Below are 23,157 nucleotides of genomic sequence, written 5' to 3' on the forward strand. Positions count from 1 at the left end.
TTGGGGTGGACGTGACTGGGTCAATAGGTGAGTTTTCAAACACTGATTGTTAATGTTCTGAAGAATCACAATGTCCATATTTTTATCAGTATAAGAAGGGCGATATTTGTGGGCCCACAACCTGCTATTTAGGATCCCCCAAGGACGCCACTTAAACTCAGTTATAGGGTTTCCTGCCCCAAGCTCTGAGCTCTGTGTTTCAAAATGACTGCATCCTCGTTGGAGCTTCTAAAGAAATGGTGACCATGTGTAAGTTACAGCACTACTAATTTCTTTCTTTTTTTAAACGATTTATTTATTTATTTATTTATTTGACAGAGAGATAAATCACAAGTAGGCAGAAGTAGGCAGAGAGGCAGGCAGAGAGAGGAGGAAGCAGGCTCCCCGCCAAGCAGAAAGCCCGATGCTTGATCCCAGGACCCTGGGATCATGACCTTAGCCAACGGCAGAGGCTTTAACCCACTCTACCACCCAGGCGCCCCTTGCACTACTAATTTCTTAAATGAGAGCTTTGGCTTGGCTCTTGAAGACCTTCAGTGTGAGTTTAAGTCACAGAGACCATGGCTCCCAGGGTGTTTGACTTTAAAGCGTGCGCCCCGCCAGGCAATGGAGAGCATGGAATGAAGGATATTTGGGGGAGCAGGCTATGGAGAAGGTCTCTGGGGGCCACTAAAATGACTGAGATCATATCAGGCATTTTCCCTCACGAGGACAGCACACGCACGAATGTGCAGAAGCACGGTTTGTATTGGACTAAAAACGCGAGAGACGTGAGGACGCAACTCCAAACCGCTCTGCTGGGGCCGCGACCGCCTCTGAGCTCCGGGGCGCGTAGGCGCAGGCGCGCGACCTTCGTGGGCGGGCTCAGGCTTTGGCGCGGAGCGCTGCGCTGCGGATTGGCCAGCTCGGAGGCCGACAGTTGGTCCCGCCTCTCCTCCAGGCGCATGGCGCATGCGTAAGGCGGGAGCGAGCGAAATTCAATCGCCTGCTGATTTACCTGGAACTCAAGCCGGGGGTCATGGAGGCATCTGGACGGTTTGTGGAAGCCGCGGCCTTAACTCCAGAGCAAGCCGCCCTTTACCAGAGGTATGTCTGCGCCGCTGGGCGGGTCTAGCTCGCAGGCCCCGGCCGGGAGTGGGGGTGGGAAGCCCTCGGACCCTCCCAGCGGCCTGGAGCCTGGTGAGACGCGCCCTCGCATTCTCCGAGTAGGGCGTGGGAATCTGCTCAGATTTCTAAATCGAAAGCCTGGGTAGCCTCCCTATGCCTCCCCCCCCCTTTTTTTTTTAACCAAATAGCACTCTTAAAAGCCAGAACTTCCACCCATCAAGCCTTTCTCGACTCTTTACAGTACCAAACACCAGGCCTGGGGGTTACAGAGATCAGTAGAACATTGACCCTGCCCCCCCAAATTGCTTATCATTTGGTAGTGGAAAGGGATAAGTAAACCAACAATCGCTATAATGTTTGATAAGTGCTGCAAGAGGTATAATGGGCAAGGCATAGTAAGGGTAAAGGAGGAAATGGCCAACTACGGCTCCACAAGAGGAGGAGACGTTGGTGTTGAAGAATGAGTGAACGTTCACTGTATGGCTAAGGGTGGGGGGTGGGGTGATGTGCGAATGAGATTTAAACCTTTTTTTTTAAGTTGTGATAAAGCAGACACAACGTCAAATTTACCGTCGTCACCGTTCTTAAGCATACAGTTCAGTGGTATTAGATATATTAGTACTGTTGTTAAAGCACCACCCATCCATCTCCAGAACTCTTCATCTGGCAAAACTAAAACCGCCTGTTAACTTCTAACTCCCTGCTCCCTGGGGCCTGGTAAACATCGTTCTACTTTCTGTCCCCTTGAATTTGACTCTAGGGAACGCCCACAAGTGGAATCCTACCATATTTGTCTTTTGGGGACTGGTTTATTTCACATAGCATAATTTCACCAAGGTTCATCCATACTGTGTCTGTGACAGAATTTCCTTCCTTTTCAGGACTGAATAATATTCCATTGTATGAACATGTCACGTTTTCTTTATCCATTTATGCATGCTGGACACTTGTGTTGCTTTCATCTCTTGACTGTTGTGAACAGCTGCTTTGAACATGGGGTGCAAATATCTCTTAGAGATCCTGCTTCCACTTCTTTTGGCTATCTAGCCAGAAGTGGGATTGCTGGATCAGTGGTAATTCTATTTTTAACTTTTCTAGGGCCTTTTATTGCGGCTGCACCTTTTACATTCCCTCCAACAGTGTACAAGTGTTCCAGTGTCTACACTTGTTCTCTTCTGGTTTTGTTGTGGTTGTTTCTAGCCATTCGAATGATAATGAAGTGGTAGCTCATTGGGATTTTTCTGTTTGCATTTCTCTAAGGATTAGTGATGTTGAGCATCTTTTCATGCACTTATTGGCCATTTGTATGTCTTTGCAGAAATGTCCATTCAAGTCCTTTGCCCATTTTTTAGTCAGGTGGGTTGTTTTTTCTTTATATATTCTGGATATTAACTCCTTATCAGATAAATGGTTTACAGATATTTTCTCCCATTTTTAGGTTGCCTTTTCACTCTGTGGGTAGTGTCCTTTGATGCACAGAAGCTTCCAATTTTAATGTTGTACAAAGAAACACACTGGGACAGTGAAATAGTTCTGTCTCCCTTTCAATAAAAGTATGCTTTAAGGCTGTTAAAAGCTAAAAGGTTTCCTTACAGAGGAGTCAAATCATATCTTTGGACTGTGTTACATGACTTCTTTAAAGAAGATTTGGGGAAAACAGTGAGGCGGTGTGGTGTGGTGTGGTAGAGTACTAGCTTTAGAGCTAGGCCATTTGGGATTCAGATGATGGCTCTGCCACTTGCTAGCTGGGAAACCTCAAATGAATCAATTAACTATTCTGAGACTCAATTTGGAAAAGGGGGAAATAGTAAGGATCAAGCCCTTCAGCTCCCTTCCTTCCTTTCTCCCAGCCCCCAGCAAGTCAGTGCACTAATTTCCCCACACCACCTCCCACATGGGCACCTGTCTCTTACTTGCTCTCATGTGCTCTTTCCTGACTGAGCCACTGGGTGCCCCACAGTCATCATCTTCTGCTTTCACAGACCCACTTTGCCCTCATAGCCTCCCTATCTTTCATGACCCATCACCTCACAATCTCTCTTTTATTTCTCCTATTTTTTCTCAGTCTCTTCCAAATCTGCCTGATGCTGAGAGCCCCTTGCACAAAGCATCACCTTCTCTACCTTCTTTACCCCTCATTGTCCTTGGCACACTCCTCTCACAGTCTCTCTGCCTGTCCTCCTCCCTCTCTCATCTCCCTTTGCTGTCCCTCTGTCCTCAGCTCTCTGGCCCTCCTGCCTAAGAGATGAAAGAAAACTTTGAAACTTGCTCTCACACACTCTCTGCATACATGTGTCCTCTTTGACACACCTTCATCTTCTGCCATACACAGTGACTCTGTCACATACTCTCAGTGTCAGTCATCCTCTCCCTTGGTGATGCCCACCTGCCACCTCCTGTCTTACCCTGCGTCCCCCTCTCCCCACTTCTGTACTGTCTCTTTCTGTTACCCATTACCTTTCCTTCTGTGTCACCCACCTTTGTCACTCAGTCTCCCTCTCTGACACTCGTATTTTCTGTCTCCCTCTCTCCCATTGTCTCTCTGTCACCCACCACATCTGTTGCCCCCTTCTCTCTCCTGTCACCCTTCTATTGACATTATTATCTACCTGCCCATACTGTTGTCCATTTTGTCTCATCCATTTACTCTCTCTGCCATCCCACCCTCTTTCTGTTTCTGTCATCCTCCCCACTGTTGTCCCTTCCCCCTTTCTCTGTCACCCATGATCTCTATCACCCACTCTCTACCTCTGTCTCTTACCCATTCTGTTACCCCCCCTTATCCCTGTCATCTACTTTCTTTCTGTCACCCACTCTTTTCATTCTCACATGCCCTCTTTTGCTTTCAGTTCTGGGTCCAGTCAGGAGGTAGAAACCAGACAGCATATTAAAACAGGCATTTCAATATATAGAATCTTAAACGAATAAATGAGTGACTGGAAGAAATAAGGAAACTCTCTATGGTGTCCTTGGGCTAAGGGAGCATGCCCAAGGCAGGACAAACTTGGAAGGGGCTCCCCACCCCAAGGCTGAGGTTCAGACCTCATGGGAGAAGGTGTCGTTCAGCCCACTGTACTATAGAGCAATGCTCCGGCTGGCCCAGGCCAGAGTTAGTCTGCGTTCCCCTGCCCTGCAGGAAGCAACCTTCTGGAATGCAGGTGGTGAGTGGGCCATCAGCAAGTCTTGGTATGTATGGGCAGGAGAGGTGGGGGCGTGAGGCACAGGCAGGCTGCTGGGGGAGCTGGTGTCCGTGTGAGAGGGCTGCAAGAAGGTTATCGCCAGGCCAGGTGGAGGTGTCAGGGTCACGGAGGGACCGTGTATTCTGGGCCTGCGCTCGCGGGCTACCCCATGGCCCACTGTACTGCTGCAGCTGGCTGCTGGAGGACAGTCCCTTCCTCCTGCAGCGTCCCTCAGGCGCCCTCTACTGAGAAAGATGAACATCGTGTTCACTGTACAGGGGAGCCGCTTAAAGGAGTTCTGTCCGTTATCCCAGAACAGGTATTGAGGGATGAATTTGGAACTGAGAGGCAGTAAAATATGACTGGTAGAGTCATGTGCCTTCTGTTTATCTCTGTCACCTGCCCTCTGTCTTATGTTGCCCACCTTTTGTCTCTCACTCACTGCCTTTGTCACTCTCTCTGTCACCCATTTGTTTGTACTCTGTTGGCCATACTCTCTTGCCGTCACCCATCCGCTGCTCTCTTTCTCAATTCTCTGTCACCCACTTTCTTCTCTCACTCTACTCAGACTGATTTTGTCAAGGTCACTAATGAGTTCATAAATCGAATGGTCACTGCGTAATCCTCATCTTCCTTGACTTACTAGCAGTATTTGACAGTGTTGCTCACTTCTCCATGAAACGCTTGATTCCTTTGGCTTCCAGGACCTCTGATTCTTATGATTTTCTTCTTACCTTACAGGTTGCTGCAAAATCAGATTTTGCTGATTCCTCCTCACAGCCTCACTTTTTTGGTCTAATGTACTTTAAAGTAAATTCTGGGGGTGCCTGGGTGCTTGTGCTCTCTTGCTGTCAAATAAATAAATAAAATATTTAAAAAAATAAATTCTCAGACATCACAGCACTCCATCCTTCAAATTCTCTCTTTTTAAAATTTATTTATTTGTGAGAGAGGGAGCGAGCAGGTGAGCATGAGCACAAGTAGGGGTTGCGGCAGGCAGAGGGAGAAGCAGGCTTCCCACTGAGCAAGGAGCCCGATGTGAGGCTCCGTCCCAGGACCCTGGGATCATGACCTGAGCCAAAGGCAGACGCTTAGCCGACAGAACCACCCAGGCATCCCACTGACTTTTTTTATTTCTATGCCAATGATTTGGATTAGTCTTATGAATACCTTGTAATGTCATTAGCTTGTTCTCCTGCCTCCTGTAATTTATTATTTATTTATTTATTTATTTATTTTGTAAAGATTTTATTTATTTGACAGACAGAGATCACAAGTAGGCAGGCAGGCAGGTGGGGGGGTGGGAAGCAGGCTCCCCGCCGAGCAGAGAGCCTGACGTGGGGCTCGATCCCAGGACCCCGAGATCATGACCTGAGCTGAAGGCAGAGGCTTAACCCATTGAGCCACCCAGGCGCCCCTGTCTCCTGTAATTTAAATTTTAAAGGCTGGATGGAATGGATAAAGAAATGTGCTCTACACACACACACACACACACACACACACGAATATTATTCAGCACTAAAAAAAGAAAATTGTGCCATTTGTGACTACACAGATGGACCTTGAGGGCATTATGCTAAGTAAAGTAAGTCAGACAGAAAGACGAATACCATATGATCTCACTTGTATGTGGAATCTTACAAAAAAAAACACAAGTTCATAGATACAGAGAACAGATTGGTGATTGACAGAGATGGAGGTCCAGAGGGTGGGCAAAATGGGGGAAGGGAGTGAAAAGGTACAGACATCCAGTTATAAAATTAATAAGTAATGGATATGTAATATATCGCAGGGTTATATAGTTAATCATATAACTGTAGTTAATAACACTGTATTGCATAGTTTAAAGTTGCTAAGGAGTAAATCTTAAAAGTTCTCCCAAGAAGACAAATTCTATAATTATCTATGTGACGGACATTAACAAGACTTATTGTGGTGATGATTTCACAATATATCCAAATACTGAATCGTTAGGTTTTGCACCTGAAACTAATAGAATGTTGCATTGTCAATTCTACCTTACTACAAATGTTTAAAAGCAGTTCTGGAGGGGAAAAAAAGGGTCAGTATTTTTGGCATGAATATTTCAAAGGTGAGGCTGTGTACTTCTTATTGCACCGTATCGGGAGGAAGCATATGATGTCGGAGATTCCTACTTTTAGTAACATTAAGATAGGTCGGTGGGTTCAGGTGGTCACAGGCTGATTGGTCCTTTGCAAAGCTGCATTCCCCCCTTATGATGAATAAATGCTATGTTGGGGATACTTTGGCATCCTGTGGTCACTCCGTTCCCCATTAACTTTTCATCCACTGATAATCATTGCCCAAATCAATTATTTCATTAGAAATTACAAAGTGGTGATTTTCTTTATTTATTTGAGAGAGAGAGAGAGCATGAGAGGGGAGAAGGTCAGAGGGAGAAGCAGACTCCCTGTGGAGCTGGGAGCCCTAGGCAGGACTCGATCCCGGGACTCGGGGATCATGACCTGAGCCGAAGGCAGTCGTTTAACCAGCTGAGCCACCCAGGCAGTCGTTTAACCAGCTGAGCCACAAAGTGATTTTCTAACTTAATCATTGCTTTTGTATTCATGAGCCGTAATTCTTCTGTAAATGTTTTTATTGCTGCAGTGTTGTTTGGAGTACCACGTTTTGTTGTTTTGTAATTATATTCCTTCCTTTGGTGATCTTATATAAGTTCTTGGCTTTAAATCCCATCTTTATGCTGAGAATTTTCACATTTTTTTCTGTAGTCCTGACCTCTTCTGAACTGTATCCAACTGTTTACCTGACTCTTTGCTTCATAGTAGGTGGAGCAAACTTGTCCAGAACTAAAGGACAAAGCCATATGTTCTTCTCAATGGGTGCTGAAAAAGCATTTGAGAAAATATAGCACCTGGCAGGGTGCTATATTTGGGGGGTACCCTGGGTGGCTCCGCTGGTTAAATGTCTGTCTTCAGCTCAGGTCATGATTCCGGGACCCCGGGATCGAGCCCCATGTGGGGCTCTCTGCTCAGCAGGAAGTCTCCTTCTCTATCTCCCTCTGCTCATATACGAACTCACTCTCCCCCACCACCCACCCCCATGTCTCTCAAATCAATAAATAAAATCTTAAAAAAAAACATATAACACCCTTTAATAAAAACTCAACAAACTAGGAATACAAAAATAACTTCCTCAGTCTGATCAAAGGTGTCTCCAGAAACTCGAAGCTAGCAATGGTAAAAGACCGAAAGCTTTCCATCCTTATATCAGGAACAAGACAGGATGTCTGCTCTCGCCACTTCTATTCAACATTATAATTCAACATTATAATAGATGTTGTATCCAGGGCAAACAGGCCAGAAAAAGGAATAAAAGGCATCCAGATTGGAAAGAAAGAAATAAAATTATCTATATTCGCAGATGATATGATCTTTTATGTAGAAAGCCCTAATGGATCCACAAAAAGAAAAATAAGAGCTAATAAGAGAGTTCAGCAAATTTGCAAGATATGAGATCAATATTCAAATTCAGTTGTATTTTGGCAAGTAACATTCTGCAACTCTCGTTCTGAAATATCAGATATATATAGGAAAATGTATAAAACAAAAATTCAATATAATGAATTATTATTGCAACCATCACCTAGGTAATGGTTTTTAGATTTTTGTTTTCATCTTAATGGAAGGTCTTGTCTGCTTTCCCACCGAGGTGGCCTGAAGGTGAATTGGAGGCAGACTTGAGGGTTCAGGACTTCTTTCCAAACAAGCCCAGGTTTGTTCAAATTCTGGAATAAGTGCTTGCTTGAAGCCCCAGAGTTTTGCACCACAATGCAGCGGTTAACCAGATAACCTTAGGCTGGTGGTCTGGGGACTAGAGGTACTGAAGGTCTGTCCCTACTCGAAAAGAACATACTATTGTTCTGGAGAATTTTTCATTTTTAGTTAGACTATCTGAAAGGGCCGGTCAGGATGTGAGCCTCCAAATGCTCTCCCAAATGACGAAGCCATTTCCTGCTGAGGACCATTGGCTGGTATGATCCATCTGGGTGCCAAAGCACATCTGCTGGACCAGAAAAAAAAGATAATTTTGGTTTTGACATAATTATTAATTAGCTGTTTTTTTCCGGAGTAATTAGCCAGCTAGTTCAGCTGCTTTCTGAGGGCATGTTAACATATAAGAGGATGCTGTTTTCCTGTGTATTCTGGCAGAAGCATATTTGCCCTGTTCAACCAGAATTTTCAGGCTTGAGTAACAGAAGAGCGGGACTAGATCCCTGCTTGCTTTACGCACTTTGAAATCAGTCTTGCTCTCCCTGCCTGTTTGCAGTCTCTGTATGGCAGGATATAAAGGACCTGAAAGAGCACAGAGAATCTTGGATCTCTTTGGGACCATGTGGTTTGGTCCAGATAGTTCTCATCTGTGGAATCCAAAGCTAGAGACACAGATAATGAATACTATAGAAAACCTTTTTCTGTAGTAAAAACTTCTATATAAAAGGTTTTACTTTAGCTATAAAAAACTCTCTTTAAGTGATTGGTCTTTTAGGTGAAAGAGAATATGTAGATGGACAATCTTGTTTTCATTTGCTTGTTTTAAGACTTTATTTATCTGTATTTTGCGGGAGAGAGAGAGCACGAGCAGGGGGAAGGGCAGAGGGAGAAGCAGACTCCCCGCCAAGCAAGGAGCCCAATGAGGGACTTGACCCCAGGGCCCCGGGATCATGACCTGAACCAAAGGCAGACGCTCAACAAATTGAGCTACCCAGGTGCCTTAGAAGGACAATGTTAAGCTCCAAACCAAATCTTGTGTAGGCCCTTATCCAAAGAGCCATAGGCCTACTATTTTTTAGGAGGAAGCATTTGGAGAGAACCAGCCAAAGCCAATGGCACTTCTAGCTGAAATAAGCCAGAGGTCACAAAGTGGCAGCCCATGAGCCATGTTCAGAGATAAGTTTTATTTGTTTTGCCCAGTGTTTTTTCTTTTTAATATTTTATTTATTTATTTGAGAGAGAGAGCACAAGTGGTGGGTGAGGGGCAGAAGCTGAGGAAGAAGCAGACTCCCTGATCAGGGAGCCCAAGGTGGGACTTGACCCCAGGACCCAGGATCATGACCTGGGCCAAAGGCAGACACTTAACTGACTGAGCCACCCAGGCACCCTGTGCCCAGTGTTTTTAAAACTTATGCATCGGTGGGGCTCCTAGGTGGCTCAGTGGGTTAAACCTCTGCCTTTGGCTCAGGTCCTGATCCCAGGGTCCTGGGATTGAGCCCCACATCAGGCTCTCTGCTCAAAGGGGAGCCTGCTTCCCCCTCTCTCTCTGCCTGCTTTCTGCCTACTTGTGATCTCTGTCAAATAAATAAATAAAATCTTAAAAAAACCACAAAACTTATGCATTGGTTACCATTTAAAAATCAGGAGAAATCCCATAAAAATCCAAGTTAGATAGGTTAGAAAACAAAGAGCAACTTCAGAGGTGCCTGGGTGGCTCAGTCGTTAAGAGTCTGCCTTTGGCTCAGGTCATGATCCCAGGGTCCTGGGATCGAACCCCACATCAAGCTACCTGCTCAGTAGGTAGCCTGCTTCTCCCTCTCCCACTCCCCCTGCTTTTGTTCACTCTCTTACTTTCTCTTTCTGTCTGTCTATTAAATAAATAAATAAAGTCTTAAGAAAAAGAACAACTTCAGTTGCTTTGCATGTGAAGCAAAGTTTTACTGGGTTTGGGTCTTTGCATTCGGTTCCATATCCCATCATATTCCAGAATCATATCATAGGGAATGTTCCGAAGGACCCTCCAGAACCTGGTGTTTGTCTCTATATAATCTTTCTGTATATCCTTTAACATGATCCTTAGAGGGAATCATGTTCTAGGGATGTAATTTCAGGTACACTCATGAAAATAGAAAGATTTTTGTTTTATTGTCCCTTGCTATGAAATGACAGTTGGGTTGACAGTTTTGCATGTCAGTAGTTCTTCAACATATCAGAGCCTCATGTGTTAAGTGACCTTTAAGTAGTTATGAAACTGGTAAGTGAAAATGAAAGCCGGCCTTCTTCCGTACTCTGGCACTGTTTTTCTCCTTGTTCTGCTTGAGAGGAGTTTCTTTCTCCTGAACTGGTTACTCTTCCCTTGTCCCCTTGGCTCCCAAGCAGGCCTGGCTTCTCTGCAGCCGTGCCCAAGAAAAACAGGGGAGTGATTCTGGGAGAAAAAGAAATTTGATCCCATGAATTGGTAAGTACTCCAGATCATTAGGCATCCTGTGTGTTAGAGATGGACACATGATTGCATCAGCAGTAAAAAATGACATTCTTCCTTTCAAGCCCTGGAAAATGGAAGTGATCAGAGGCTGAGCGGCTAAATCAAACTGTATTACAGAAAACACTGTCGTCTTGTAAATAACCAGATATCCAGGGTGGTGCTGTAATAGGCAGATTTCATCCCTCCACCAGTTCCATTACAGGGTAAGAATACTGTCCTGGGTCTGACTTCATTGCTGGAGCAGACAGGGTAGAGGGGAAGAGCTGAGATGTTGTATTAGACCTACGAACTCAGGTGGAACAGGGACGGTGAAGCAGCTTGGCTGACGGGTTGGGCGCAATCAGAAAGTGGCGGTAACAGGCGCCTTCTGTGTTTCAGGCAGAAGGTTGACAAATGTGGGAATGCCAGAGGATGGGTAGAGCCCCGCAATAGGAGTCTTAGGCTGGTGGTAAGAAGTCTAGGGAGACAGTTGCCATTTAAAAGGTTGGTATATGATTTTGGGGAGTCAGGCAAGATCTGGGTGCTAGGCACACTTGTTGCTACTGGGGTTCACGGGCAGTGCTTGACTTTCTGGGGAGGAGGCCTGGCTGGGGTTAGAGGCCCAGGCTACACAAGGGTTCAGGATACTGCGTAGGTTACCAGTTGAGGGATTTGGAAACGATCTAATAGTAATAAAAAATGACACATTTTCTCCTTCAAGCTCTGAACCACAGACAAGCCAGAAGACCGGTTGGCCAGGTGAAGGCACCCGGCAGGTGGGAAGGGCCGGGAGGAAAGGGAGAGCAGAGAACAAGTTCAGGGCCTGGCACCAAGATAGAGGAGTCCAGTGGTTACCGCTATGCCCTCAGGTTCAAGAGCAGAGTAACAGGGAATGTAACTTATTACTGTAGCCCAGCAGAGTTGGGGAGGTGGGCAGCTGACCTGCCACAGAAGGAATAGCAGAGTCTTAGCAGCCAGCAAGCTCTTTTCTTCCTCTTTTCCTCCTCTTCCTCTTTCATTCACTTGGCTTTCACTGAGTGCTCTAAAACCTGATCCCTATCCCTACTCTCAAGTTCAGGCAGATAACACAAACAGATAGATTGGTTGGGGGGGGGGCTTAAGTAAAGGTAATTTTATTTATTTATTTATTCATTTATTTGTCAGAGAGAGCACAAGCAGGGGAAGTGCCAGGCAGAGGGAGAAGCAGGCTCCCCTCTGAGCAGGGAGCCTGATGCGGGGCTCGATCCCAGGACCCTGGGATCATGCCCTGAGCCGAAGGCAGACATTTAACTGATGGAGCCACCCAGGTTGCCCCAAGTAAAGGTAATTTTTAAATTTTTTTTTAATTTCTTTTTTTTTAAGATTTTATTTATTTATTTGAGAGAGAGGGAGAGATCACAAGCAGGCAGAGAGGCAGGCAGAGAGAGAGGAAGGGAAGCAGGCTCCCTGCCGAGCCGAGAGCCCAATGCGGGGCTCGATCCCAGGACCCTGGGATCATGACCTGAGCCGAAGGCAGAGGCTTTAACCCCCTGAGTCACCCAGGCACCCCAGTAAAGGTAATTTTAGAGTAGTTTTAGATTTGCAGAAATATTCCAGATAGAGTGCAGAGGGTTCTCACGTAGCCCACACCTAGTTTCCCCTCTTGTTAACATCTCGCATTAGTATGGTACAGTAATTACAGTCATTGAACCAATACCAATACATTATTATTAACTAAACCCATCATTTTAGACTTCCGTAGTTTCATGTAAGTCCTTTTTCCGTTCCAGTATCCTATCTAAGACACCACTTTACGTTCAGTCATCTGTCTCCTTAGGTTCTTCTTGTCTGTGACAGATTCTTGGACTTTCTTTGTTTTTGATGACCTTGACAGTTTTGAGGACTGTTGGTTAGGTATTTCTAGAATGTTCTGTCAATTGGGATTTGTCATTGTTTGTCATGATTAGACTGGGGTTTTTGGTTTTGTGGGCAAAGACTACAGAGATAATGTGCCCTTCTCATCAAATTGTTATCGGGGGCACATACTGTTAATGGGATAGATGATTGTTGATGTTGACTGTCATCACTGGGCTGAGTTACTGTTTGCCGGGTTTCTCCTCTTTAAAGTTACTTGTTGTGCCCTTTCCCCCTCTCTCTGCCCCACCATAACTTTCCACACTATCTTTTTTGTTTTTAAAGATTTTTTTAATTTATTTGTTAGAGATAGCACAAGCAGGGGGAGGGGCAGGGAGAGGGAGAAGCAGGCTCCCCGCTGAGCAGAGAGCCCGATGCGGGATTTGATCCCACGACCCCGGGATCATGACCTGTGCCAAAGGCAGACACTTCACCGGCTGAGCCCCCCAGGTACCCCTACTCTGTGCTTTTTGGGAGGATGTTAGTATGCAGGACACATTTAAGGAATAGGAGTCATGCTCCATCTCCCTAAGGGCAGAGATTTGTCTCTTTTTTGTTCACTCATTTTTAACAGTGTGGATTCATTTATTTTATATTTTGGGTTCTAATCCAATACTACTTTATTTTGTTGCTCAGGTTATTCCAGCTCTGACCACTGGGAGTGCTTTCATTTGGCTCCTGTGTCTCTGCCAGACTCACATCATTGTTGGGGGTTGTTTGAGCACTTCCTCACTTTCTGACACTACAAGATGCCCCAGGCTCTTCTGACATATTTCCTGCCACAGTCCTACAATCAGCCCAGGTCCTTTTCCCAAGGAGCCCACGTTCCTTTTATTGGAGAATGGTATTAGAAACCAAGATCTGGGGGTGCCCCGGGTGGCTCAATCATTAAGTGTCTGCCTTCAGCTGAGGTTATGATCCCAGGGTCCTGGGATCAAGCCCCGAATCGGGCTCTCTGCTTGGCGGGAGGCCTGCTTCTCCTTTTCCCCCTCCCCCTGCTTGTGTTACCCCTCTCACTGTGTCTCTCTCTGTCAAATAAATAAATAAAACCTTAAGAAAAAAAAAACAAGATCTGGGTGCTAGGCACACTTGTTGCTACTGGGGTTTCCTTGCTTCTAGGCCCTCTCACCTGACAGAGCAAGGAAATACATGTGTATACTAATCTCTGTATATATATACCACTGTAAATATTCTTTGTGTAACCATCTGTTTCTGTGTTAAAACCTGGGTTTATACTGATGTCTCTAACTCTGATCCATTACCACATGGATCATTCTGTCTCCTCTTGCTTCTCCATTCTAACAGGTGAGAACCCTGGCTTCCACTATCCACCATTCATTTACTTAATTATTCAGTTCTTATTTATTTATTTATGTGTTTGAGAGAGAGAGAGAGAGAACATGAGCATGAGTTATGGGGAGAAGGACAAGCAAAGTCCCTGCTGAGTAAGGAGCCCAATGTGGGACTCAATCCCAGGACCCTGGGATCATGACCTGAGCTGAAGGCAGACACTTAGCCCACTGAGCTACCCAGGTGTTCCTCCATGTATAATTTTTTTGAGGAACTGACAAACTGATTTCCAAAGCAGTTGTACCATTTTACATTCCCACCAACCGCATCATGAGAGTTCCAATTTTTCCACATTGTCACTAACTTGGTATTTTCTTCCCTTTTTATTCTAGTCATCCTCATGGGCATAAAGTGGGTATTTCATTGTGGCTTTGGTTTGCATTTCCCTGATGACTAATGATGTTGAGCATTATGTTGTGCTTATTAGCCATTTGTAGATCTTCTTTGGAGAAATGTCTATTCAGATCCTTTGCCCATTTTTAAATTGTGTTGTCTTTTTAAAAAGATTTATTTATTTTAGAGAGTATGTGTGCATGAGTGGGGGAGGGGCCAAGGGAGAAAGAATCTCAGACTCCCTGCTGAGCCCACCACAGGGCTCCATCTCACCACCCTGAGATCATGACCTGAGCCAAAAATCAAGAGTCAGTTGTTTAACCAGCTGAGCCACCCAGATGCCCTTGTGTTAATTGTCTTTTAATTATTGAGTTGTAAGATTTCTTTATATGCTTTAGGTCTAAATCCTTTATCAGATACATGATTCAAAAATATTTCTCCCAATCTTTGGGTTGTCTTCACTTTCTTTTTTTTTTTTTTTTAAGATTTTATTTATTTATTTGAAAGAGAGGCAGTGAGAGAGAGCATGAGCGAGGAGAAGGTCAGAGGGAGAAGCAGACTCCCCGTGGAGCTGGGAGCCTGATGCGGGACTCGATCCCGGGACTCCGAGATCATGACCTGAGCTGAAAGCAGTCGTCCAACCAACTGAGCCACCCAGGCGTCCCTTGTCTTCACTTTCTTGATGGTATCCTTTGAAACACAAGTTTTTCATTTGGTGAAGCCCAATTTATTTTTCTTTTGGTTCCTTGTGTGTTTGGCATCATATCTAAGAAAGCATTGCCAAATACAAGGTTGAAAAGATTTATGCCAATATTTTCTTCTATGGTTCTTGTAGTTTTAGCTCTTATATTTAGATCTTTGATCCATTTTGAATTAATTTTTGTGTATGGTGTGAGGTAGGGAACCAGTTTCATCCTTTTGCACATGATAATTGGTCAAAAAGACTATTCTTTCCTCAGTGAATTATTTTGGTATCCTTTCAGCATCAGTTCACTATAAACCACTGGAGAATTTTCAGCAGAGGAGTGACATGATTTCTTTTACATTTTTTTTCTTTTACATTTTAAGACAGTATCACTGTCTGCTGTATAGAGAATGCATTAGAGGGGCCAAGAGTGGATGTACAGAGATCAGTGAATAGGAAGTTGCCATTACCCAGGCCAGAGGTGATGGTGACTTGAACCACAGTAGTAGTAGTGGAGATGGAGGCACAGATTATACTTGGGAGATAAAGTTAGTAGGGTTTGGGGATTGTTTGGCTGTGGGAGGGGGTGATTAAAAGAGGGGAGGGGTTAAGGATGACTCATGTGAATTAGAGTCAAGGATGATCTTCAGATTTCTAGCCTGTACATCTAAGTCGATGGTAGTGTCAATTTACTACCACATAAATGGTGGGGATACATGTTTTTAGAGGGGAAATAATGAGTTTAATTTGGGATTAATTGAACTTGAGGTACCTCTGAGATGTTTTTAAGTGGAGACGTCTGGAAGGCAGCTGGAATGTGGGTCTAGACTAGAGTTTGTGGGCAAGCCCTGGAATGGGGAGAGTGATTTCATGAGCACATTAGGTGGGGGTGGAAAGCCAGAAGAGAAAGTAAAAGGATGAGAAGGGCTAGGCCTATTGGAAGAATAGGAGCCAAGGAAACAGAAGGAATGGCCAGTGATGGGGGAGGAAACCAGGAGGAATCTAGAGGAATCCAGCGGAAGGAGGGAATTTTGAGGGAGTGATCATGAGTGTCAAATGTATCACAGAGTTCCGGAGAAATAAGGACTGAGAAATGAGTGCCCATTTATCTTTCCCGTTTCCACGCTCCCACGATTTGGGTTGGCTGCTTGATTTTACAAGAAAATATCACTCCATACTTATTATGGGTGGCATTTTTTCTTAAATACCATGGAACCAATAACCTTTGCACATACGTTTCTCACAAGCAGTGCCTGAAGTTGTTGCTGGCGGTGTCTGGTGGGTGTGTGTCTTAAGTGATGTCAGCTTTCATTGGCATCTTCTGTGCTAATCTTTCCCATCCTGAATTGAGGATATTAAAAGCCCAACTGCAGTTCCGATTCCAAAATGGACCCTAAAGTGTTCTTAGATTGAATGTTCAATCTGTTTCCTTCCTCCTTAATCTCTCTCTCCCTATATCTGTATCTTTATCTATATCTTTTATTTATCTTTTTTTTTAACAGATATGTGAAAGAGGCCAAAGAAGCAACTAAGAATGGGGATCTGGAAGAAGCTTTTAAACTTTTCAATTTGGCAAAGGACATTTTCCCCAATGAAAAGGTGATGAGCAGAATCCAAAAAATACAGGAAGCCTTGGAGGAGTTGGCAGAACATGGAGATGATGAATTCACAGATGTGTGCAACTCTGGCCTGCTGCTTTATCGAGAACTGCACAACCAACTATTTGAGCACCAGAAGGAAGGTGTAGCTTTCCTCTATAGCCTATATAGGGATGGAAGAAAAGGAGGCATCTTAGCAGATGATATGGGATTAGGGAAGACTGTTCAAATCATTGCTTTCCTTTCTGGTATGTTTGATGCTACACTTGTGAATCACGTGCTGCTCATCATGCCAACCAATCTCATTAGCACGTGGATAAAAGAGTTTGTTAAGTGGACTCCAGGAATGAGAGTCAAAACCTTTCACGGTCCGAGTAAGGATGAACGTACCAGAAACCTCAGTCGGATTCAGCAAAGGAATGGTGTCATTATCACCACATACCAAATGTTAATCAATAATTGGCAGCAGCTTTCAAGCTTGAATGGCCAAGAGTTTGTGTGGGACTATGTCATCCTTGACGAAGCACATAAAATAAAAACCTCATCCACTAAGTCAGCGATATGTGCTCGCGCTGTCCCTGCCAGGAATCGCATCCTCCTCACAGGAACCCCAATCCAGAATAATTTACAAGAACTGTGGTCCCTGTTTGATTTTGCTTGTCAAGGGTCCCTGCTAGGAACATTAAAAACTTTTAAGATGGAGTATGAAAATCCTATTACGAGAGCACGAGAGAAGGATGCTACCCCAGGGGAAAAAGCCTTAGGATTTAAAATATCTGAAAACTTGATGGCAATCATAAAACCCTATTTTCTCAGGAGGACTAAAGAAGAGGTACAAAAGAAAAAGTCAAGGACCCCAGAGGTCGGACTTAGTGCAGAGAATCCAGATGTTGGTGCCATTTGTGAAATGCCTTCTCTTTCCAGGAAAAATGACTTAATTATTTGGATACGTCTTGTGCCTTTACAAGAAGAAATATACAGGAAATTTGTGTCTCTAGATCATATCAAGGAGCTATTAATGGAGACACGCTCACCTCTGGCTGAGCTAGGTGTCTTAAAGAAGCTGTGTGATCATCCTAGGCTGCTCTCTGCACGGGCTTGTCATTTGTTGAATTTAGGGTCTGTGCAATTCTCTGTTCAAGGTGAAAATGAAGGGGAAGATTCCTCAGATGTGGGCCACATTGATCAGATAACTGATGATGCACTGATGGAAGAATCTGGAAAAATGGTATTTCTGATAGAGCTGCTGAAGCGACTGCGAGATGAAGGGCATCAAACTCTGGTGTTTTCCCAGTCAAGACAAATTCTGAACATCATTGAACACCTCCTAAAGAATCGGCACTTTAAGATACTGAGAATCGATGGGACAGTTACTCATCTTGTGGAACGAGAAAAAAGAATTAACTTATTCCAGCAAAATAGAGAGTACTCTGTTTTTCTGCTTACCACTCAGGTAGGTGGTGTTGGCTTAACGCTGACTGCAGCAACCAGAGTGGTCATTTTTGACCCGAGCTGGAATCCTGCAACTGACGCTCAAGCTGTGGACAGAGTCTACCGAATTGGCCAAAAGGAAAATGTTGTAGTTTATAGGCTGATTACTTGTGGGACTGTAGAGGAAAAAATATACAGAAGACAGGTTTTCAAGGACTCACTAATAAGGCAAACTACTGGCGACAAGAAGAACCCTTTCCGGTATTTTACGAAACAAGAATTAAGAGAGCTCTTCACCATTGAGGATTTTCAGCACTCTGCAACCCAGCTGCAGCTTCAATCTTTGCATGCTGCCCAGAGGAGATCTGATAAGATACTGGATGAACATATTGCCTACCTGCACTCTTTGGGGATAGCTGGAATCTCAGACCATGACTTGATGTACACACGTGATCTGTCTGTTAAAGAAGAGCTCGACGTGATTGAAGAATCCCACTATATTCAACAAAGGGTTCAGAAAGCTCAGTTCCTTGTGGAATTAGAGTCTCAAAATACAGAGCTCTTAGCGGGAAGACAAAGAGCTGGAAATGAGGGGACTTGGCTGACAGAACCCCTCTTCCCTTCTCAAATGAAGAAGAAATGCCCTGAACTGAATAAACCGCAGCCTCGGCATTCACTACTTCTACCTACTTATCATACCCAGGAAGAAGAAATCAGTTCCCAAATGGCGAGTGTCATCATTGATGATCTGCCTGAAGAGAGTGAGAATCAAGACATCTCCAGTATAAAGATGAATGTTACCGTCTCGCAAGACGGTAGTCACTCCCCCGAAAGGACATCCGATGCTGGTTCTGTAGCTGCTTTACCTGAGGGGTATGGGAGTGTAGATGAAATCTGGACCAACTCGTTGGGAATGGTTCTACAAACGGAGGCATTGCGAGAGGGGCCAACACAGGGGACGCTGCAAGAGAACCCTCTGGGAGATTTTAACTCTCTACCGAGCAAAGCGGTTGGAGCTGATCTGGGGCCAGATCCAGAGCAACCAAACGCTGCTGAGACATTACCACACTGCAACCCCTGGCCCGTGAGTCCCATGACCCTTGAAAGTCAAACAGAACCTAACACATCTGTAATTAGAAGAGCTGATGGCGACTTGTCAGCATCCCACAGTGCGCTGCAGGACACTCAAGCAAGTGTGGCCAAGTTGGAAGAGGAACATATAGCCTCCTCATCGCAGTATGCATGTGATTTCAATCTTTTTTTGGAAGACTCTGCAGACAGCAGACAAAATCTTTCCAGGCAGTCTTCGCAGCACGCTGAGGATGAAAAGAGCTTGTGTGGTTCTGCAGCACATTCTCAGGCAGAGCCTGAGTGGGACAAAGCACATCTCAGTGTGGATCTTTTGGAGACCGATGACGAGCCGGAAGAAGTAGTGGGTAACGTGAGAGGCAGAAGGAAAGCCAGAAGGATCGTTTCAGATGGGGAAGATGAAGACGAGACTTTTAAAGATACTTCAAGCACAGATGCACTCACCACCTCTCCCTTTCTGTTCTTACCTATGAAACAGTTCGATGCTTCGACTCCCAAAAGTGACATCAGTCCCTCAGGAAGGTTCTTCTCACCAAACATCCCTGATAGTGTAAGTCAGTCCATCCACCCTAGGCGATCCCTGGCTTCTAGGAGGTCTCTTGTCAATGTGGTTTTAGATCACGTGGAGGATATGGAGGAAGAGCCCGACAGCAGCAGTGGAGCAGAGGCTGCAGCAGATGATTCCAAGGAAGGAGCAGAGGAGAGCAGTGGCGAAACCTCAGAGAGCACAGAAGGGCCTCCTGGAGAAACGCTGCCTTCAGAGAACGAGTCCAGCCGGTTAACTAGCCCTCCTGGTGACCCCAAGCCTTTGTCCAGTGGGCAGTCGCTTGATTCTCCCCGGAAGGAGGCAGCGGAGTCTGGGACTGACTACGAGACTCTTGTAATCCGTGGGAAAGAACTGAAAGAGTGTGGGCAAATACAGGAGGCCTTAAACTGCTTAGTGAAAGCGCTTGACATAAAAAGTGCCGACCCGGAAGTCATGCTCATGACCTTAAGTTTGTATAAGCAACTTAATAAAACCTGAGACTAACCTGTGTGTTGGTAAAGTGAAATGCTGAGTGTGAATGCATGCATTCCCGTGACTGGGGTCTTGGGGAGCATGAAGCATTTAGGCTTGAGGTGAGAGAGGTCTTGAAAAGCAAGGTTTTGTTTTTAACTGTTCTGTACATCCAGCCTTTACCCCGTACTCGTTCCTACCTCCCCCGCTCCATACATACATTCTGGAATTCTGAACACTAGGTTAATACCACTTTCCTTGAACAGTCTTAACCTTTTTCTTTTAGACACACTCGATACACTCAACTCCGTTATATCTGGAAAAGTTTTTGTGAAGTTATTCTGGCCATTCTTAATTTTATTTTGGAAGGGGTCCCTTCTGTCCAGATAAGAACAGTAAAGTTACTCTCCTCAAGTATTTCCTTTTCCATTCACTTTCTTTCGCTGAGATGGCACGAGCAAATGCATACAGAAGTTCCTGAGTTGAAGCAGGAGCTTACTAGAATTCTAAATCTAAGACTGGCTTATTACCGTGCTATTTCATGCCCGTACAGCAGAAGGCTGGGCTCGGGTCCCTGGGGCTAGGCTCTGTTCTCCCTGGCACCCTACTCTGGAGTCACTTTGCCGCCAACTTCGACATTCTTCACTCACCACCAACTGTGCTCTGTCTCAGGCCAGCGCATTGTGTCTTTGGGTGAGAAGGAGTTTGGTTGCCTCTCAGAAACCCCAAGCCCAGTGTAGCACTCTACACCCCGTACTCGAGACTGGGAACTAGCATCTGTGGAGTACCTCCCGTGGAGCAGAGAGCCCGATGTAGGGCTTGATCCCAGGACCCTGGGATCATGACCTGAGCTGAAGGCAGAGCCTTAACCCACTGAGCCACCCAGTTGCCCCTACATACAACTTCTGACGCCTCAAAAATTAACTACTAGTAGCCTACTGTTGACCTCAAGCCTTACTGATAACATAAACAGTTGAATAATGTATTTTTCATGTTATCTGTATTATATACTATGTTCCTACAATAAAGTAAGCTAGAGAAAAAGTTAAGGAAGTCATAAGGAAAATACATTTATAGTACTATACTATGTTTATCAAAGAAAAAAATGGGGCTCCTGGGTGGCTCAGATGGTTAAGCATCTGCCTTTGGCTCGGGTCACCAACTCAGAGTCCTGAGATCGAGCCCCATGTCGGGCTCCCTGCCCAGCAGGGAATCTGCCTCTCCCTCTGCCTCTGATGCTCTCTCTAGTTCTCCCTCTCAAATAAATAAGTAAAATATTTAAAAAAAATCTGTGTAAGTGGACCCACACAGTTCAAATCTGTGTTCAAGGGTCAACTGTGTTTAGATTACTGTTTCAGTATAATTGGTATCTTTTGTAATCCTACGTATTTTACTATTTTTTTTTAAAGATTTTACTTATTTGACAGAGCACAAGCAGGAGGAGTGGCAGGCAGAGAGAGAAGCAGGATTCCTGCTGAGCAGCAAGCCTGATGTGGGGCTTGATCCCAGGACACTGAGATCATGACCTGAGCCAAAGGCAGACGCTTAACCAACTGAGCCCCTCAGGTGCCCCTACTTTATTCAAAAGCAACTTTCTGAGAAGGGATCCACACACTTGGGCAATCTGCCTAAGGGCTCCATGGCACAAAACAGATGAAGAGCCCTGATCAAGGGTATAAGATAAAGTCTCTTACCTACCCCAGCCCCCCAGTTCTGGATTGCCACTCCCAAGGACCCACTATGTATGGACAAGCCCAAGTACACATATGTATATATACGTTTTTACCCAAATGATAGTATACTATACACCCTGTTCTGTGTCACAGTTGTTAATCTTTAACACAGCTGTGTATCTTATTGAATGGGTATATCATTTATCATTTATTGATGGATCTTCAGTTTATTTCCAACGGACACTTGATGAATATCCTTGTACCTTTTATACATATGAATATACCTACAGGATAAATTCTTAGCAATGGAGTTTCTGGGTCAAGGGGTGTATTTATAATTTTGATAGGTATTGCCAAACTGTTCTCCATAGGGGTTATGATGTACATTTCTACAACACGAATACCTATTCCCTCATGCCCTTGCCAACAATATGTTAAATGTTTTGAACTTTGCCAATCTCATAGGTAAAAAGCAAGATCACATTTTTGGATTTAATTTGCAATTATTTTACCCTGAATGAAGTTGGCTCATTAAGCATCGAACTTAATGAAAAAGACGCAGTTTTAAAGCAGGATTGAATGCATGTTTTAGAACTTTAGTTGCCAGTTCAAAGTTAACTTCCCAAGGGTTTGATTGCTGTCAGAGACCCATTCCTGCTCTACTTCCTCACAAGCTAGCTATAACTGCTTTCTTTCTCCATGCCACAAATTAGTTTGCTTTTTCTACTTTATCTTTCCAGCACTCTGGCTTCTTTTTGTCAGTGACACCTATGCAAAAGGCATTCACTTAGTATCCTGGGTAAACCAATGTCCTGAGAAAAGGATGCCAACTAGATTGTGTCTCATGCATATAAGGATTTCAGAATTTACGGCCCTTATTTAGAGACACAGTTTTGAATGGGGTTTTTAAAACCATTTCATCATCTTATGCCTAATATTTTGAACATGTCACAGTATCATACCAGTTTATCTGTACTCAGGGACTGGGGCATCTGTTAGTCTGCCCAGTGGGGAAAATCTCACAGAGATATAACCTTCTGGAGATGCCCAGAAACTCCTCTAAAATTAGAAACTTACGTGTCAAATGCAGCTGAAGGAGGAACAGTGTGTTGAAAGAATCACTGTTGGGGCGCCTGGGAGGCTCAGTGGGTTAAGCCTCTGCCTTTGGCTCAGGGTCCTGGGATCAAGCCCCAAATCGGGCTCTCTGCTCAGCAGGGAGCCTGCTTCCCCCTCTCTGCCTACTTGTGATCTCTGTCTGTCAAATAAATAAATCTTTAAAAAAAACAAATCACTGTAAAGAATCACATGTGGTATTGGTCAAGTTTTATTTAAAAACAAGGTTTATTTTTATTTATTTATTTTTTTTAGGTAGGCTAGTGTGGCGCCTAACACAGGGCTTGAACTCAAGACCCTGAGACTGAGATCTCAGCTGAGATCAAGAGCCGGATGCTTGACTGGCAGCCACGCAAGCACCCCTGGCAAAATTTTATTTTTGAAGTAGTCCAGTATTTATAATATTACTTGTACTCTTTTGTAGGTCATAAATATGACACTGTAAAATTTAAAAATGCAGATACACAGAACACTGGCTGCTTAGTCTAGTACA

At 44.5% G+C, this 23,157-nt stretch overlaps 2 protein-coding genes across 2 annotated transcripts in view; one reads left to right on the forward strand and one right to left on the reverse strand.

The window, feature by feature from the left end:
• PIN4 (peptidylprolyl cis/trans isomerase, NIMA-interacting 4) overlaps positions 1 to 23,157 on the reverse strand; it is a 51,594-nt gene that overhangs the window by 18,404 nt on the left and 10,033 nt on the right. The window lies entirely within an intron of this gene.
• On the forward strand, positions 969 to 20,568 carry ERCC6L (ERCC excision repair 6 like, spindle assembly checkpoint helicase). Its single transcript, XM_032848807.1, has 2 exons — positions 969 to 1,086; positions 16,266 to 20,568. The coding sequence occupies exons 1-2, from the start codon at positions 1,019 to 1,021 to the stop codon at positions 19,903 to 19,905; spliced, it is 3,708 nt and encodes a 1,235-aa protein (XP_032704698.1). The 5' UTR covers positions 969 to 1,018; the 3' UTR covers positions 19,906 to 20,568.

The sequence above is a fragment of the Lontra canadensis genome, unplaced genomic scaffold, assembly GCF_010015895.1.
Source record: "Lontra canadensis isolate GAN:19392208 unplaced genomic scaffold, GSC_riverotter_1.0 scaffold210, whole genome shotgun sequence".
Taxonomy (NCBI): domain Eukaryota; kingdom Metazoa; phylum Chordata; class Mammalia; order Carnivora; family Mustelidae; genus Lontra; species Lontra canadensis.

Coding starts and splice junctions, on each gene's coding strand:
- ERCC6L (XM_032848807.1), top strand. CDS start 1,019: ATGGAGGCATCTGGACGGTTTGTGGAAGCCGCGGCCTTAACTCCAGAG. Junction 1,087..16,265: donor CAAGCCGCCCTTTACCAGAG/GTATGTCTGCGC, acceptor TTTTTTTAACAG/ATATGTGAAAGAGGCCAAAG.